Source organism: Tinamus guttatus, unplaced genomic scaffold (assembly GCF_059628265.1).
Source record: "Tinamus guttatus ecotype Peru unplaced genomic scaffold, ASM5962826v1 Tinamus_guttatus_pri_ptg000199l, whole genome shotgun sequence".
Classification (NCBI taxonomy): domain Eukaryota; kingdom Metazoa; phylum Chordata; class Aves; order Tinamiformes; family Tinamidae; genus Tinamus; species Tinamus guttatus.
Genome location: NW_028288733.1, coordinates 139,890 through 158,770, shown reverse-complemented (window position 1 = coordinate 158,770; position 18,881 = coordinate 139,890). Strand labels below are relative to the sequence as shown.

Sequence of the window (18,881 nt, the reverse complement as noted above, 5' to 3'; positions counted from 1 at the left end):
CTTAAAATAAGCTGTTTATGTATCTTGCTTTATTCTGTTTTGTAACATTTCAAATAAGAAATTCGTATTTCTGAATAATGCATGAAAATATTTGTTTTATTTTAAACTAAACACTTTGATTAGAAATTGATTTTATTACTTACTACAAATTAATTTCAGCGATACCAGATTTTTTTCTTTATCTCAGAAGCTGCGTAGTGATAAAGTTTGTGTAAAAATGAAGACATAGGGTTAGAGACTCATTGGGAGGAAACTAGCATAGCTTACGTTGTGACAAAAAAAAAACCTTTACCAGTGTTCATGGTGGCATTTAATGGATTGACGCAGGTTAGATTAAAAGCATTTCAGTATGCAAATTAAAATCATTTGTTTAAAAAAAAAAGAGAGAAACCTAGTCAAAGCATTAGGATAGCCTTTTGGGTTTTATGCTATAATAATAAATGTTCTGATGAGCAGAATGATTATTCTATTTGGTAATTGTACAACTGGCACAGGAGGGGGTATTTATGCAAACTATTGGGAGTTCAACTTAAAACGAGCAGGAACAATGCTGAATGCAGTGCAATTTTAAAGCAAAGTCATTTCAATCCTTCCCCTGATAAACTGGCTTGCATGAGAATTATAAGGTAGTTGTTTAAAGGCTCTGTACTGCTTTTTGCAAGTCTTGAGCACACTTCGCTCCTGCTGAAGGTGCTGTTCAGTATCTCAAAAGGGCTGAGTATTCATGTGTCTATCTGATTTCAGTTATAAGCTTCCTTAAAAAACCAAATATAGTTACTCTGCCTGTGACTCATTTGTGTATTACTTTTTGTTCTTCCTGTGCCTGTCTGCTCCCAACCTTGATTCCTTTATGCATCCAACCTGGGCCGGGGCAGGCCTCACCAGCATCTGGAGCCAACACCAGCCTGTATTTTAGGCAGTCTGGAGTCTCTTGTTCAGTATGGACAAGCCATGGCCGTGTGGACTTGCTACTTACAGTTTATTGGGAGAGCAGTGTCTCCAGAAGCATTGCTTGTTCACTACCTAGCCATTTAAAAGAAAAATAAAAACCCAAATTTGAGTTGCCTGTGGCATGGAAATCATTCTGTTTTTGCTAGCCAATCTCACTGCACTTGTGAAGTACCCGTTGCTTTACATCATCTCAGCTAGGATTCCTGGTTTAATGGCTGGTAGTTGCAGCTCCTTTTTCATTTGTATGATACCAGTAATGTATTATTATTATTTTTCTTCTAGATCACCTTTTTGAAAAGATGGTTCTTCCTTTGAGCTACTTCTTTGGCTTCCCTGCTGTGCTTCTATACCATTGGATGGGAGCAACTTTATCTCTGAACCTTGAGGATCCAAATGTGTGTAGCCACTGGGAAAGGTAATACTTTCTTTTAGAGAATAGATGGTACAGGTCTGATTAGCTTGTTCTGTTTCAGTTAATGCATTTCAAATGATTTAAAGCTTGCAGTTAAATGATGAATTGGGAATAATATTTTGTATCACCACATTGGCAAAATAAGCTCAAAAGACTGTTTCACCCAGTGCTGAAATGCACCCGTCTTCATGGCAGGGGTACAATGCAAAAAAACTTTGCGGTGACACCAGCAACATTGCATTGCAGAACTGTCCAGAGAAAAGAAGTGAATAAAAATAACAGTTTCGAATTTAAATGAAGAGAAGGCTTTTATATATGCAGAATATAATTAGTCATATTGGAATGTGGCCAAATTTGATTATGCTGATTCTTTCCTTTTCAACGTTCCCTGAATCTAAATTAAGATTTGTTGTTTAATTTTTTGATGAGGTCAGAAATTTATACTGTACTGCTATAAATTCATCAGTCTAGTTAGTCCGTTCCTTCACCTGATTTCACATTAATTGCAAGTCGAATGTGCACAATAGGTAGGGAAGATTAAGCCACAAGCATTTGTTGTACTACTTTTCTTGTGTAAAGATTATAATAATGGAACTGTACTTTGTGGTCTCGTTATTACTTAATTATGACCATAACTGATCAGCTGGTCTTTGAAACAGGCTAACTGCTCATTTGAGGACTTGCATATGTTTCCTGAATTTGGGGTAAATTGTATTTTGTGCTTAAACACTGGGAGTGCTCCTGAGCCACTGCAGTTGTCGCTGTATCTTTGCAAAGAAAGTTGAAGCTCCTTTTTGTATTATTATTTTTTTTTTCATGAAGTCTACATACATAAAAGAACACTTAAAAGATTTTCCCCAGCAATCTCTCTGAGTTTCACACAAAACATTTGGGTCTCTGCCCGTACCTTTGTTTATAATTTGCCATATACAAAAGCATGAGTATCTAGTAGCTACCCTACTAAATACGTTGATCTTTACCTGCTTAATACTGTGTGTAATATTCATGCAATAGTCCAGGATATTATTGAATGCTATTCCTAGATCTGTATGCCTTCTGTTTACTGTCCTTATATATAAAAGCATGTTTGAGTGAAGCGGCAATAAATAAACTAGCCCACCCACTGACAGAGCACTCCTTAGGAATGAACTGTGACCGCAGCACAGGAAAGAGCAGGCCCTCGGAAAAACGGAAAGCGCAGAGCCCCGGCAAGCACCGCCAGCCCCCGAGCGTTCGCTGGGCTCGGGCCGACAGCTGGTGGATCAGACTTGCTTGCCTTTATATGGGCACAGGGAAAACAGAGAGTAAGTTTTGGGGCCAACCTGGACGTGTTTTCTCGCAGCGTAGGTGATGACAGTAGCAAGACAAGGTTGTGGCTATTACCCTGTAATAGGTGCTAAGAGGTCAGAGACGCTGTAATCGAAAGCCAGGTGGGGTATATAATTAGTAAGTGTTTTGACTGGTCCTGGGAATGAGTGCTGGAGAAGAAACATACCATGCATTCCCCTATTTGCTAACTAACTCCATTATGCAATCAGGGCCTGAGTACTGCCAGCACAAACAGTCTACTTAAGAGTTTTCTAGGATAATTCAATATTTTTCTCTTTTGTAATGGAGCCCTGTGCCTTTTGCCTCACATATTACTTCACAGCCTTTAGGCTCCAGAGCACTATCTATTTCTGAAACACTGTGCTTGCAACTTAGCAGTAAGTAGTATTAGTTCAGTATAGTATTGTGGGAAAAAAATCTCTATTAAAAACTAACCAACCAAACAAAAAGTACAGATTCAATGCTTTATAATTTCTGATTGCTGAATAGACTGCTATGTGGCATAATTCTAGTTTCAAGAATTATTACTTACATATATTTCTCTTTAAGCATTCAGTTCAGTACATTGACGCAGTTTTCCAGAACTGAGAGGTTTTGCTGTGGATGTGGAGTTTTTAGAAGAAATTTCTCAGAAAATCCAGCCAAAATTTTCAGTTTTGTACATTAGTAGTAGAAAAAAACTATTTCTGTGTCTCCTAACTAGTACTTCAGTAGTACAGACTCCAGCAGGCCATTTGTAATTTGTAAGCGCTTATACAGTTTTGCTTGTGAGCACTGGATCACATTTTTATCAGACTCCTCACCTTAGGAAGCAAAAATCTTTATTAGAGACCCTACTAAGAGTTTATCGAGTCTCTGTTATAAGACTCTACTAGTTGTATGGTATTATGCATACTGTTAATGTGGGCACTCCTAGGTGTCAGTGGACTTGGCAAAAACATGCTTAAATATGTGATTTGTTATCAGTTCTAACTACAGCTACTTTCCAGGGTTCTGTAAAAGACTAATCAGACTGTACTGAAAAAAAAAATTACTCAATAATCTGTCTACTTTCTCTCCCCAGTTACTCCGTCACAGTGCAAGAGTCATATCCACATCCTTTTGACCAAATTTACTACACCAGTTGTACTGACATCCTAAACTGGTTTAAGTGCACACGACACAGGTGATGTATAATCATTAATACTGCCAAGCTACTGATACAGTGGGCATTTGTAGAGGTTTTGTATGTTAAAATCAAGTAAAATATATAGGATATTTTAGCTATATTGACTAATTGATCTGACTATTATGCTCTACGATAACTGGCAAATGCATTTGTGTAGACCAAGCAGTATCACATATGTTTTATTGGCAGGTCAGGGTTCATCAACCTATGGAGTGCTAGTAGAAAAATGACAGATTAGGAAAAAATGGAATATACTAAAATAAATGCCCCCCAGATGTGGCAAAGAGTGCATGGTCAGAAATATTGTGTGAGGCATCTCTCTGCCTTCAGAACTCTCTGCCACTCAGAACTATACGTTCTGCGGAAAGTATGCACTACTTGCTAGAGAAGTAAATAGATTTACTAAAGGAAACTCCCTGTTGTGCCTTGTGAAAGGTAAGCAAGGAGTGAATGACTCAAAACTGGCTTAGACAGCTGTAAAAGCCATTTTCCTCAGGGATGAATATGCCCATAAGTGTGAATGATCAGAAGTGGGAAAGGTTCCCTGGGGCAGAGCAGCTGAGAGGAAACGGCTCAGTGTGGATAGAATGTGAAAAGCAGATACTGAGTTCAAAGAGAGATTATATTTCTTTTTTTATTTTTATTTTTATTTTTTTTTGCATATGGTTCCTCTTAGATGTGTGGTGCTCTTTGCTGAGAGTTCAAATTTGCTGAGGTATTGAGAGGATGTGTTTACTGCTGTGTGTAGTGTGTATTCAGCAGCCAGGAGAGACTGGGGAAGGGATTTGAGGTCGTGGTGAAAGCAGAGAGGGACAGTGCGGAGGAGAGCCTGCTTCTAGTAACGTTTGCTTGTAGCAGAAAGCAGCAATGCTTTGGGCACACCCTTGCTGTTCTTATGTGATGATTTCTCTTCCTGGAGGTTGTTTCTTCGTTAATTGATACCTGTAATAATCTAGCAAACTAACTGGTACTGACAGCCTTTAATCTCCCATGAGGGGTGCTTCATGGGGAATGATAATGCTAGTGATGTAATAATGCTTTGTGTACTGGTTAAGTACACTGGTACCCAATTTTTTTTTTACCTTTTTTTTTTTTTTAACTGCTGTCTGACCACCCATGGAAATAGGGCCAGTAAGGCAGAATTTCCAGAAGAAACCACTGAGACTGATCTCAGCAATAGATAAATCAAGGTCTCTTTGTTTTCTTGAAGATTTTTGGGTTTTGCTATCCTTTTAATAATACTTAAAATATATAAGATACTTATAGACATCTAAAATGTGTAAAAACATAAATTGTTGACTTTCCAAACGGTATAAATTATGTAACAACCATTCTGTCTTTTTCCTCCAGAATCAGTTACCGAACTGCCTACAGACATGGCGAAAAAACAATGTACAGACGTAAATCCCAGTGCTGTCCTGGGTTTTATGAAAGCAGGGAAATGTGTGTCCGTAAGTGCCGTTTCTTTTTTTGCTTTGAAATTCTGTATGTTTTTCACCATGCTGGTTTGACTCCTCTTTGGAGGAAGACTTGTGGGATCTGAGTTACCAGGGGATCAATTATCCCATCAGTAGTGCACGTGCAATGCTCAGTGAAGTCAAATGGTGTTGTGCACGTGCAAATGACAGGATAATTGGACCTCAGATGTCTACGTAACTAAATTTGACATGATTCTTGCTAATGATCAGATCGCGCGTTTCACCTCAGACAGCACAAGTATTGGTGTATTTTCCAACACAATAAGTAAGCATTAAGTGCAAGACCAAAAGGGAAATAGGAGAGTTTTCTCCTCACAGAGGTCCAGGTCAGTCCCCTGTTCAGTCTGTCCTGTGTGTGCAGTGGCTGTAGGAGTTGCTGGAAGGCAGTGCTGCCTTACTGGTGGTGGATCCCTCCGAGTCCAGCCTTCCTGGAGTCTGGAGGAGGGAACAGCCGTGCTCCAGGATGGGTGATGACCTGGGCTCGGTCTTCTCCTCCCTTCCGTATGGCCTCGCACAGCCTAGAAAGGTCTGGTTCTTAAAATCATATTCATCCAAGAATGCAGGAGAAAGGCACAACGGAAACAGTGGATGTGTTAATTCAGAGGCCTGAAAGTGTGTTACAAAGGGTTTAATGTAGGCCCGCTGAAAGGCTGCTCAGTGCTGTACAATGGGGGGTTTTTGCTGGTTGCTCAGGTGGGCCGGGGTGACAGCAGGGAGCTGCTGCTAGGTGAGCAGTTGTGCAGTGCAGTTTATCCTTGAATGAAATCCATTCACTAGAATCTGAAATTCCTGAATGTGTCCTTGTCCCTGCGAATGCAAATGTGTGCAGCGCGGACTCCAGCTATCCCTTTTCCAGAAGTCGGTGCACAAGGCCTCTCTCCCCGTCTTCTTCTTGAACAGTTAGGCTCATCAGAGACGGTTTCATGTCTGCAACTGTCATTTGCTATATTGACCTGTGCATATAGCTTTATTAATTTGCACGGACAGAATGTACATGCATTACAGTCGAAAACAGCTGTATCCTCTCATGTTTTTTGCTTCAGCTGTTCTAGTTGCAAGACTTAAAAACAATGTTAGAACCTTTATGAAAATTAACTGAGAGAGTAATTGAATTTTCTTCAAAATGTGGGGCCTTAGCAGAGCAGCATGCTGAGGGCAGGAGTCTCTGGATTGAAGGGGCTGTTCTCAGGACTTGTTACACTTCCTGATCAAGCCAGGCATGGTGAAATAAATGAAGAGATCAGCTTTTGGGGAGAGCAACAGCATGTGTCCTCATTTGGCAGCAGGGCTGGCTCCTCTTGCAAGAAGCTTTGCTTCATGTCATGGCCGCTGCTACAACACGTTTTCAGCCTAACTCTATAAACCTTACTCCCTTTTTTTTTTTTATGAATTAAGGATAAGAATACAAAGATATATTCATTGCTTTATTTTGTTCCCCACCGTTACAATGATAGTTGTGCAGAATGTATGGATACACTTTGGAAATGAAATGTTTTGCAAAATAATGGATAACAAGATGCATCACTGTCACTGCAGTTTGCAACTCAGTTTTAGGAGAAAACAGTGCAGTAGATGAGTCTTCTGTCTGTCTTTACCAACAAATGGTGCCTGAAAATTAGCATCAGTTGGTAGATTAAGTTCACTTATTCAGTACAAATTACAAATTAGTTTATTAATTTGTGTAGAGGTAGCTTTCCTGTTGTAGTGAGGTGCATTCTGGAAATGGCCTATAGGATTTATTTACATCATGGAAGATTATGCCTTGTGAATGTCATAAGATGTCACAGGATCTTCATATATATTTTCATCATATAGCACTTCCTGGTATTTCAAATAAGATCTTTGATTTAAAGTATATTTCTGCACATGATTAAAAAAAAACCCAGTTTTTAAATGGGTTGATCTACAATAAGATTAGCAGCTTTTTTATTAGCATGTATAAAAATCATAAGAACAAAATTCTAGCTATATTGAGGTTATTACATAGTACATAAGATTATATAATAGGGTAATTATATACTCACGTGATTTATTATTTTTATTAATTAAACTATAGAACAGTGACTAATCTTATAAGAAATGTTGTGATTATGAGCCTCTTACATGAGTATAGCTTTTACATAGATAAAACATGTAGATATAACATGTGGTACATTAATTCCGTATAAATAGAGTAACATTCAGAGTATTATAAATAATGCAATAGTCTGTATGAATATTGTATTTTTATAAATACAGTAATCACCAAAATATAATAAATTCAGATTACCTGGATGTATTAAATTTTACTGATATTGCATAAAAAGATGTCAGTGACCCAGGAGATGCCCTTTTCCCTCATAATCTTCATGCTGAAGAGTCACAGCATGGGAGGAACTCTGTAATTAATACAGTAAGGCAAATACTTGAGCGTTTTTACTGTTTCAACCAGCTTTTTTTTCATAATGAATTTGTGCATACTAGAGTAGATGATGCCAGCATACACTGTGATGATATTGTTCATGCAATTTATGTAAATGGAAAATAAGTGGCATGCTGCTATCAACTGAGATCAACCTGTAAGGCTTAGTATTATGAGAAGGACTCTTCTAGATCATCTTAGCAGAAATATCACTGGCAAAAAGCTAACGCAAAAGATTTCTTAAAATGAGAATCCTATTGAAAAATGTACATATGTATGTACCCCATTTTTATGCTGAAGGATGAAAGATAATAAAATCAAATTGAAGTGTTTTTGATACCTTTTTTGACACTGCTGCTTCTCAACATATGAAGGATTCCCATTAGGTGGCTTTGTTTTTCCTGCCATGTGAATTCCTCAGTTCTTAAAGACTGTGTAGGATGTTTTTGTATGAAAAAAGCATAAAACATTTGTGGTGCTGTTGATGTTTTGCATTTGATTTGTATGTTAATTTGGCACCTAAATTTAGGAAGCTCAATTAGAAATTTCTATTGGCAAATGTTTTTAGAGGGCCATGAGACTTCAAAGCATGTGATGGTGAATGAAAATGTGTAATTTCCGTATTGAAATACGAGTTAGGACTCTGTAGCACAAATAGTAATGAGTAACTAATTGCATAGAAGTAGGACTGTCTAATGGTAGCTCCACTTCTCTGGTTGTGATGGGAAGAGAATTATGTGTCACTACCTGAAGGCATCGCAAGAATGTGGTAGCCTTATTTTGCTGAAGCCTCTAAGCATTGTATTCACAAGGATGATCAATGATCAACAGACAAACAAAAATATCACCCGGAATTTAAGGGTTTTTTTTTTTTTTCAGTTCAATTTGAAAAGATGACTTTGAGTTCCTGTCAAGACAAAAGGTTTCTGTTGACTCCAGCTTCTCCTGAAGACTTTGACAGCTGAATCTAGTATTCAGTTTTCACTTTTTGGCAAAAATTCTGTTTGCATTTTCTCTATGGATTTGATAGGTCAGCTTCTATATGGCAAGAGTACTACAAGCCTTTCTTGTCATTCACTCTAAGTAAAAGAGAAATGTTGTACTGTAAACTGCCCAGACTCTGATACAGAATTTTAGCATTCTCATCCTTTAACTAATGCCATTGATAAGCTTGTGGTCTCTACAGTACAACACTACACTTCATACAACCAGCCTCTCAAGTACAAATATGATTACTGATATCCTCAAATGAATCTTCACACCTTTTACCTGAGAAATGGACAGGCAAGTAATAGCAATGGCATAAGCAGTATCAGAAGCAGGTAACGATAATGCTAACAGCAGAGAGATCATACGACAACTTATATTTAGGTTGAGATATTTATGGGGCTGTAGGATCCTGCTTCATGTCTTTCTTTAGTTAAATGAAAGCTGCGTAAGAATACCTTAAATTGATGTATTACACCTATTGTTCATGTGCAGCCTTTTCTATGGTACAGGAATGTGTGTTGAATTGTTCCTGAACATAGAATGGAAAATACTGTTTTATTGTCTAATGCACGACTGAATACCACTTTCTAAAATAAGTCATCATACATAGAACAAAATGATTAACAGAAAGATACAATCTAACATGAAATACAAAAATGAAAATGTATTTATTTATATGTGAAAATACACATTCTTTTTGAGTTTTAAAGATATGCAGAGTTTAATTTGCATGAAAAGTGATGAATATTTTGTGCATATTTTAGTTATTTTAGCAGTTAAAGTTAATTCTTGTAGAATATGCAGGTGAGATCTTTTCCATTCCTATTTTAAAAGGGTTTATGCGTTCAAATTTCCTTCAGAAAATTTGGAATATTTCTAAAGTTATAGAAGGTTTTTTTTCCTCCCCACAGTCGTAAACCTCTGCAAATTACTCTTTTTGAAGAGTGTAAGTATCAAAATAGTAGTGTAGTATAGTATTAGGAGGAATACAAAACACACAGAGTGTGTCATACACACCGAGTGATTTCGTTTGTTGGAAGTCATTTAACTTAAGGAAATAAAATGGAGATTTATGTACAACCCAAAAGAAGACCCGGCTTGGTTACTCAGTTCTTTCTAATAAGAATTCTCTATAAAATTGATAAGAATATTATTTAATAGGGGATTTCAGGTTTTAGCTCATTCAGTGGTGTGATGTGTTTACTTACAGCAGAAAGTCTAATTATGGAAATGTAGTTAATTTCCCTGGTCATTTACTCACATGGATAATTACGGGCAAAATATTTCAAGCTTTTAATTGTGTTAATTGTTTTTTGTCTGGCTTCAAAATGAAAAAGAAAAAGCTGTAAGAAGGCATGCATAAGCTTTCATTGAAAATAAAAAATCTCATTCTTTTTCAAAATCTGCTACTGCAGATTCTTCCGTATCTCCTTTCAACCTGAGATACATTATGCACAATTGTCTAGATGTCTTTTGTAGTGGCTTGTGATTAAGCAACTCCATATCACTTTCATAATCACAGAGCTCAGATTCATAAAATGACATTCAGAAATTTCTAAGTAGGCAGTTCAGTTGCAGTCTTTCCTGAGCTCCTTTCCATTGTTGGAAACCAGTACAAGCCATGAGACTCGTGCCTGAAAATGACAACTAGACCTAAAGCTCTTAACGTGCATTACGCTTCTAGCTTAATCCCTTTGGTATGAGCTGCCTGTCTGAAGGGATGGATCTCGTGGAGATCTTACACTGCAGTACTCCTCGTAAGCTCTTGCAATGGTGCCGATGTTTTGGGTGCGAAATGTGCATTAGCAGGGCACTTTCCTTTGGTTGGCTACAAAACACCAATTACTGCAGCTGGGATAGACACAGTTCCTGGGGAGTCTTGCACCTCAGTTGAGGACTGGAGACCCTCCACCCTATGCCAAAAGGGCTGGAACAGGGATATGTACTGGCAGACGATATGTCAGTTCCCGGGTGCTCTGTAAGCAAAGGATAGCAAATATACCTCTTGATTTTTAAAAAGGAAAAGATGTGATCCACTAAAATATCAGCCTGCAAGTTTGATGAGGCAAAATTTTAGAGAAGGTTTTGATGTAAGTGATAAGATACACAATAAAAAGAAAATAGGTTGTAAAAGCACATATGCAACAGTTAAGCTTAGATTTCTTTTCATATGGTAATTGATTTTCTTGACAAAGGAAGAAGATATGATTTATGCAATTTACTGGTGTCAGTGAATTTTTGGTGCTTCTTTACACTGCTGAGTGCCAGAGAGACTTTGTGCCACCTGCTCTTGCCCATAGATATTTTGTGTCTTATAGTTGTGTCGGAAACCCAGCTAAGGTAGGTTCTCTATCCCCGAAGGATTTTCATGGCTTTTCAGCATGTTACTTTCCACATGTCTTTCATCTTACACATTTTTTAGGTTTTATAGTTTTTTTGTAGCAAAATTCTGATTTTCTTGATGTAAGATGTTCACTTGGGTTCAGTTGCCAGATATCTCACAGTTAGCCCCAGAAAATGTCTACAAATATTTATTTATTTATTTATTTATTTATTTATTTATTATTATTTCAAAATAGGTTTTCACTTATGTCCAATGTCCAGGCAATCTTTGATCAGATGCATTTTGGGGTATTGAGAAAGTCTAAAAAAGAAATACTAAATATTTTATGTAAATTGTGCATTTTTTGAAACATACTTTAGTTTTCTTTCATCAAAGTAAAGAATTCTTCTTCAAGATGGAAATGTTTGTATATAATACATATTTATCTTTTTAACATGTTTGATTGAAGATTTTTGAAGCAGTAATATTTCTGTGGTAACACATCCTTCAGTAGATCTGATCATGTATTTCTTACATTGTTAGAGGCAGCTGAGTTTTGATGTCAAAAAACCCAAGATCATTCTACATAGAGTAAATGCAGAGAGCTAGTAGTGAGAATCATGTTCTGAAGAGTTATATTTGATCCAAGTTGTACTATAGTGGAAACTGAAACACTACTTAATTGACTTAAGTGAAGCTCATGTTAATTTAACTTGCTGTCTCTGAGCTAAGAATATATCTATGATTTAAAACACTGCAAACATGCTGTCCCTGAATTTCATCTATTTCACATTTCTTCTTTTTTGTTCAAGTTCCTTTTCTCAAGTGTTGTTTGTGTACAGGCTTACAGAGCTAAAACCATCTAGGAAACAGCCTGCTATGGTTTTACAGATTTTCACTTTTGTATTTCCTCTTTTCCTGTGTCACAAAATGTGCTATGGGGTATAGCTTTTCTGTGTTTAGTTTCCATGCTCAAGAATTTGAATCCACTCTGTTGGTATTCACTAAGTTATTTACACATGTATATGCGCAAAGACACATGTGTGCACTGCTACCTTGTGCTATCTTACACATTACAGGAAAGATTTTACAAGACATTGGTTTGGGGGACATTTCAGTGCCCAAGGTGGTATTTATTAGGCAAGATTTTTTAAAGATGCAAATAATTCATGTCTATTTGCAGCGCTAATGGAAAATTGTGCTGCATTATTTAAATTAATTCTTTTCATAATAAATAAAGAGGACAATGAAATAGTTTCACATTAGTATTTTATATTGCGTGCTATTTAAAATAAATATTCTCACTGTTGATTTCAGACAAAGATAACTTTAATGTACCGCTGAAATATAGGTTATTACAAGTAAAAATTGAGAAGGAAAATTTAAGGGTGTAACAACATGTGGTTATCAGTCTGGATCCAAAGTAACTGAAGATTTTACCAATACATATGGTTGATCTCTGTGAGGCTTTCATTTTTCTGGGCCACATAATATATAAAGACATCCATCCTGACTCAGTGTGTGTAATTAGAAAAAAGTCATTGCAAATGTTTGTCCTAATTACTGTAGGGTATTTTCAATAGATCCAGAATAACACAAAACAAAACATATTTAACCCCATTATATTTCTTTTGCAGACCAGCCTTCTGTTTTTTAGCATTATTGACCTCCCATTCTTTGGCATACTGATCAGGTTCTTGTCACAGTTTTTTTTTTTTTTTCCTTAGAATATGCTTGTCCTGGGCATATTTTTAAAGCATTATTGTTCTTTGAATTTGATAAAAAATATTAGTACGATATGTTTTGCAAATTTATGGCAATTTACTGATGAATGTGATGTCAACAACCTGTGTTACTAGTTGTGAATTTTTCTGTGTCAGTGTATTGCATTCTGATTTAGTTACAGCTGTATACTGGGTACAGAAGAAGCCATTTGTTATTTTCCTTGGAGTTTGAAACACGTCTTATTTTAAAATAAGCTCAATAATGAAAAAACATATGCTTGAAAATAATAATAAAAATTCGCATTAGAAAAATTAAGACAGTTTAGCACTTAGAATAAAGGCTGCAGTGATTCATAAATTTTATATTCTATGCCTAACCTTAATTATTATTACTGTTTCATTGTGTTTATCTGAACTGGGCAACCATTCACAAAAATCAATATGAAAACACTGGTGTACTGTGAATCAGAGAGAGAGAGAGAACCCGTTGATTTTGGATACACAACTATCTCTTTTTGGCTTTGTATGAGAGTTCTCTTCCAACCTGTATTATTTTGTGTCTCAACTATTGACTTTGAATGTATGTTATATTCTCTTTGAATGTATGTTATAAATGTTATACATTTATGTATGTATTTATTTGAATGTATTGTTTAAATGCAAAAAAGTATGTAAGTTTCCCAACATCATTTTAGTTGGAACCTTCAGAATTAGGAAAATGAAAGACATGGAAGTCAGCAGATGTATTTTGAAGCAGTGCCATCAAACATTAATATGTATGTTTTGCTTTTGAAAAATACTTGAGCCAATAGTATGAAGAGGTTGGCTTGGACATGTTTTTTCCTAGGAGGAGGAGTTTATTTTATTATTTTTATTTCTGTCTCTGACAGCTCACTGTGCTGATAAATGTGTCCATGGTCGTTGTATTGCTCCAAACACCTGTCAGTGTGAGCCTGGGTGGGGAGGACCCAACTGCTCCAGTGGTAAGTTCTCACCTGCTTCTGCCCATCTTGTGTTCCTTTTCTGGTGTTGTTCTCCCTGTTGGACAGATTGCCTTCGATCCTTTGCTCAGGCTACAAATCAAGGGGCTTGGTCTGAGTTATCAAATTACTCTGCATCATCTGATTCTTCTTCCTTTGCTTAAAACCACATCATGTGCCAATGCTAAAAATTGAGACTTCTTACTGTGCTTTGAAACATGCCTGATAGTCCAGAACTTAGTGTCTGGAAAACATACATTGGAACTGTAAAATTTTCTCTGTTTTTTCTTCTGTGATGATGGTGAAAGATTATGTTTAAAAAATAAAATCAAAGGTTTCCTCATAACCACATGGGATGGTAGGGAGGGTTGGGTTGGTGTCTTCCATGCTTGGCCTAAGTCTCTAGTTGCTCACAAGTCAGTCAATGATCAGGCTTAAAAAAACTATGAAGACTGAGGCATTGCATATAGGATACAGGAACAATGCAGAACAGTGAAAAGTGAAGTCCTGAAATAAGAGTTGTAATGATAATATATATATTTTTTTTCATTATAATGCTTTAGTTATTCCATCTTTCTGCTCCTATATGCGCTGTCTTTGGAACTGTCATCTTCAGGCTAACATTGCAGACATATTTGTCATTACGATTATGTAGAAATTAGGTTACTGCTGGTGACTATGTATTTGAAAGGGATTCATTTTAACCAGTGATTAAAAACAGTGTTAAGATTATATTTCACAGACCATATAAAGGTCACTTTGTAGGACAGAGCTGGTATCTTGCAAAGACAGATTATCATCCAAATATTTAGAAGAAAGGTGTTTTATTGTGCAGCATAGAATGAGGAGATATTGTTATTTATTGAGATCTTCAAATTCTGAGCTCCTTGAAAGGGCATTTTAAATAGGGCAGGAATCTCCTTTCTTTGGGAATAAACCTTCCTCTCACAGGATTTTCTAGAGTCCATTTCCCTCACCTATGTGTTATAGATCATTTCAAACAGATGGGCAGCACTTTTCCTGTGCTTCTTCCCCAGTTCACTGCCTTTGTCTGCTTGTCCCAGCAGCCTCAATAGCAAAAATACTTTCTGATGTGTATACACAACAGCCCTAAACTGAAAGAGCCTTTGTTCGTGTGCCTTTGAACAGCATCATCTCTTGGGAATTTTGTGGCCCTCTAAAAGGTTCTGCATGACATTAGAGCTACCTTAAACTGCAGAAAGTTGTTATAGATTGTTGGTGTAGTCTGAGGAGAAGGGGGACAAACTGATGAGGAAAAGAGTATTTTCATTCAGACATTATAGTGGGATTAATTTCAGAATTTGTCTCACTTTCACGTAGGCAAAACTTGAGTAAGATGTTACTTTTGCTGCATTGCTAAATTTGGGGAATTTGCTGCTCTTTGTTGCCTCTACGTGTCATTTTTCTCCCATGTGCATGAGAACTACAGTGGCAATGAAATCAGAAAGCAGGGGAAAATATTGAAAAGAAGGAGGGATAGCTTTACTCTAGAGCTGACTTTTATCACTGCTTGCCCTACATAGGAGATAAAGTCTTTCCCTGCTTTTCTTTAGTTATATTTTCCGCATTCACCACTTGATTTAATTTTGTAAAGAGAATAGTTCATTGAGACAAAAATTACTTTTTTTTTTAATTTTTAAGAGCAGTTTTGTTGATCTAGCAAATTATTCATTCTACAAAAATCCATGAAAACTGTCATACTCTAATGATATGTAACATATAAATACTTCATTGCCTAATTCAAAAATAGAAAAAGAACAAAGATTCTTTCTTTGCAAGACACTACAAGCCAGTGTCTTCATAAGGCACTTAGTGGTTACTGATGAGCAAATAAAACACTGGCACTGAAAGGAAGAGATTCTCCTGTAAGTGTTAGAGGTATTAGGCGAACTCTCTGGTTTAAAGCTAGTTAATTTTCATGGCCTCAATGTTGGAAGCAACTCTGCTACATTAAGCACTAAACTTTTAGTGAAGTTGCAGTACTGAATGTACCCTCCCCAGATACTATCCTTTCTCAACCAGGATTGATTGTTGCCCATGTGTAAGAATTTCATCTACAAGTATTTGTGAGCAAATTAAACCTATTATATGCATTGATCCATCTGCCAAATCCTACAACCTGAGCTTGATTTTAGCTATTGTTTCTTAATTCTCTTTGCCGCTTTGTTTAACAGATTTTTTTTAACCATATACCATGACCTCTGTATCACAGTGGCTTTCTGGGTGGTAATTGCAGACAAGCACTACAAGCACTTCAGAAGCGCTGTGATGTTCTTTCTAGAAATGACAGAGTAGTTGCATGGACTAAAATGGTGTATTGTACAGTAAAAGCTGCACAAACAGCTTTCTTCCTTATCTTTGCCAGTGTTACCACAGTGTGATATGGTCTAATGGTCTTTCTGGGGACTAAACTTTTTGCAAGACTTTCATTTATTTCCTTTGTGGCAACCATTACCTCCTTTGTGTGATGAGTTTTATCCTGTTCCTAACAGTCTAGGTCAGTGGCTGCTTTCAATTTAGAGACAAGGATAAACATTTGAGTACTGTATCAGTGCCTCAGAGGCTGTCCTCATTCGCTGCTTATTTCTAGGCTAACTCATAACCCTTTATCCCCTGTCATGTTCTGCCTTTTTGAAAACCTTACCTCCTACCCAAGGTGAAAATACAAATGAATGTGTTTTTATGTGAGTAAAACTTGAGTGGTATAGTATTACTTTGGAGAATATTTTCTGTAGGAAATGTGTTTTTTCACCATGGTTTTTTTCCTTTTTGAGCAAAGGAATAATACTGTATTAAATAGTGTTTTCCTGCAGTGAAATTCAGTGGGACGTGATGAAGGAGATGCTGACACAAAAAAAGTACTGCTTGGAGTGAGGTGTCATTCATTTACAAAACATTTCTGTTCTAGTGGAAGGGGTGGAATTCAGGCGGAATAAGTTATTCTAACATAGATTTACTGACTGAATATGATACATAGATCAATGACAAATGAGTGGACAGAAGATACTTTGAATCCATCCCTTCAGGTGAGTGAATCGGACACCATGCTGTCATAACCACTTTGAAGAAGTCTACTGGATGTACCCAACACTTCAGGAATATAATTTTATCACTTCTAGACTGGAGGCAAGAACAAAATTTAGAAAATGAAACAGTGATAAATATGCATATATTTGTAGATACAACACCAAAACATCCAAATAGATTGGATTGAAGAAAAAAAAAAAAAGGAAGCATTTGTCTACAAAATTGGATTATTTTTTAATTCAGATATGTCAGATTGGATTTCAATGTATTATAGAAGCATACTTGACTGCAGATTTTGTATAACAAATCTACTGTAAAAGTTGCTACCTATAATCACAGTTGGCTCTCTACAAGCATAGAATTGATCAAAGCATGTTTCCCCTTTGTAGATTCAAGTTTCTGCTCGTTTTCTGTCTCATTGTTGGAACAGCAGTAATACATAATATATAAACTTGATGTTCTGTTTTGAATACATGTGAAAGTTAGATACACAAGCAGCCTGGTGTGGACTCTTAACAAGAAATCAGGACATTCACTTTGTTTTTCTTCTTGTGCCTAGTAGTCCACAAATAATTCCTTCAGAATCAATAGGACAGCTTCTGTATAAACTGGAGCAGAGGCAAAATGCCAAAATCAATTTTACACTGGCTCCTCTGAAAAGGTTATAGCCTTTTTGATCCCCAGCTGGCCAGAGCAGTAAGGCAAACAGGGAATGACATGTATTTCTCTTTTGGGCCATAACAAGTATGTTAGGATTGGCTGTGGAAATATGAATAGGCTTTTTCTGTTTTATTGTATTTAAGTAATCTCAAACTTGTTTAAATGACTGTATTTTCATATGTAATTTAATTCCACTGGTGATTACAAGAGTTTCTTTGGGACAGTAGTCTGATGCATAGGGCTGGAACAGGTGCAACTAAGGTATGATTTGGTTCCAGGATTTTATAAACCATCAGAAAAAACAGCCTGGCTGCTTTCTATAATATTGCAGGTTGGGTGTTTAAAGCTAGAATTTCAGAAAAAAAGTACTTTTCAACCTTTAAATGTACTTTTTAAGGAAACTTTCAGGACATGGTAGCTCTGCTACTGTCCAATTTCCTTTACTGCCTGGGTGCTTGTAAAGTTTGTAAATTCCATGGAAATCTCCCTGTTTTCTTCATGGGACTTGGCAGAGATAGTTGATGGCAGAAACTGGATCCCTTGGCATACTTCCTGTGAGACACTCATGTGAATTACAAACACAGTTTCTCAGTGAAGCATGTAGTGCCCATTAACCCTGACGAAGTGGAGCTGGGCATGTTTTCTGCCACCACCTCATGTATTTTTGCAGTGAGAGCAGAGATAGCCCTATAAGCTCCGGTAACAGGCAGTGAGCATGGGAAGGGCTTACTAATTCTGAAGCTTGTGAATCTCTTCAATTAAGGCCTTGCTTTCTGTTTGGTTTTTTTTTTGTTTGTTTGTTTGCTTGTTTCCAAAAGCTTCCTAAGCTTTTACAGAGCACTGTAATCATTTACAGAGCTTGCAAGGTATCTTGGCTTGCTGATCATCAAGTTTTAAAAGAAAAGCCATTATAGGAGTAGATGATTGTTGCAACCACATACTCAAACCAAAAATGCTTAATTTAAATGCTTAATTTACAGAACTTTAACTGGTAAATGTACTCATGAAAGATCAGATGCAAAACTACTTGCTTTATGGACAATGCAAAGAAATAGCTTATTCAAATAAATGTAAAACTCCCTTCTTCCAGCCTTCCAACTGTCCACAGAGGCAAATATTTGCAGTTAACAAAAGCTGACAACAAGTCATAAAAATGAATCCTAGAGTTATTATTTTTAATTTTTCTATTATATACATATCTTATATACATTTGTCATGCACTCGTGTTTTTTTTTAGGTTTTGATTTTATTCTGCTTTATCTTTTCAATACTGGCTTCTTTAAGTTTGAGGGATATGAAGAATAACATTTTTTATTAGTATAAAAATTGAGTTAACCTTCAAATGGTTGGAAAAAAAGGGAAAAGGCTAATTTAGGGTCTTTCAGTGAGATATGTGCAAATTCAGGATTATGGGCAA

The 18,881-nt window shown here is 36.5% G+C and overlaps 1 protein-coding gene across 1 annotated transcript in view; it reads left to right on the top strand.

Moving 5' to 3' along the window:
* Window positions 1-1,239: 1,239 nt before the first annotated feature.
* The window catches only part of MEGF10 (multiple EGF like domains 10), a 73,844-nt gene continuing 56,202 nt past the window's right edge, over window positions 1,240-18,881 (top strand). Inside the window, exons 1-4 of the mRNA XM_010222928.2 lie at window positions 1,240-1,366; window positions 3,756-3,857; window positions 5,211-5,311; window positions 13,667-13,759. Coding sequence (XP_010221230.2) covers window positions 1,251-1,366; window positions 3,756-3,857; window positions 5,211-5,311; window positions 13,667-13,759 — 412 coding nt within the window. The 5' untranslated portion in view covers window positions 1,240-1,250. The remainder of the gene's footprint in view (window positions 1,367-3,755; window positions 3,858-5,210; window positions 5,312-13,666; window positions 13,760-18,881) is intronic.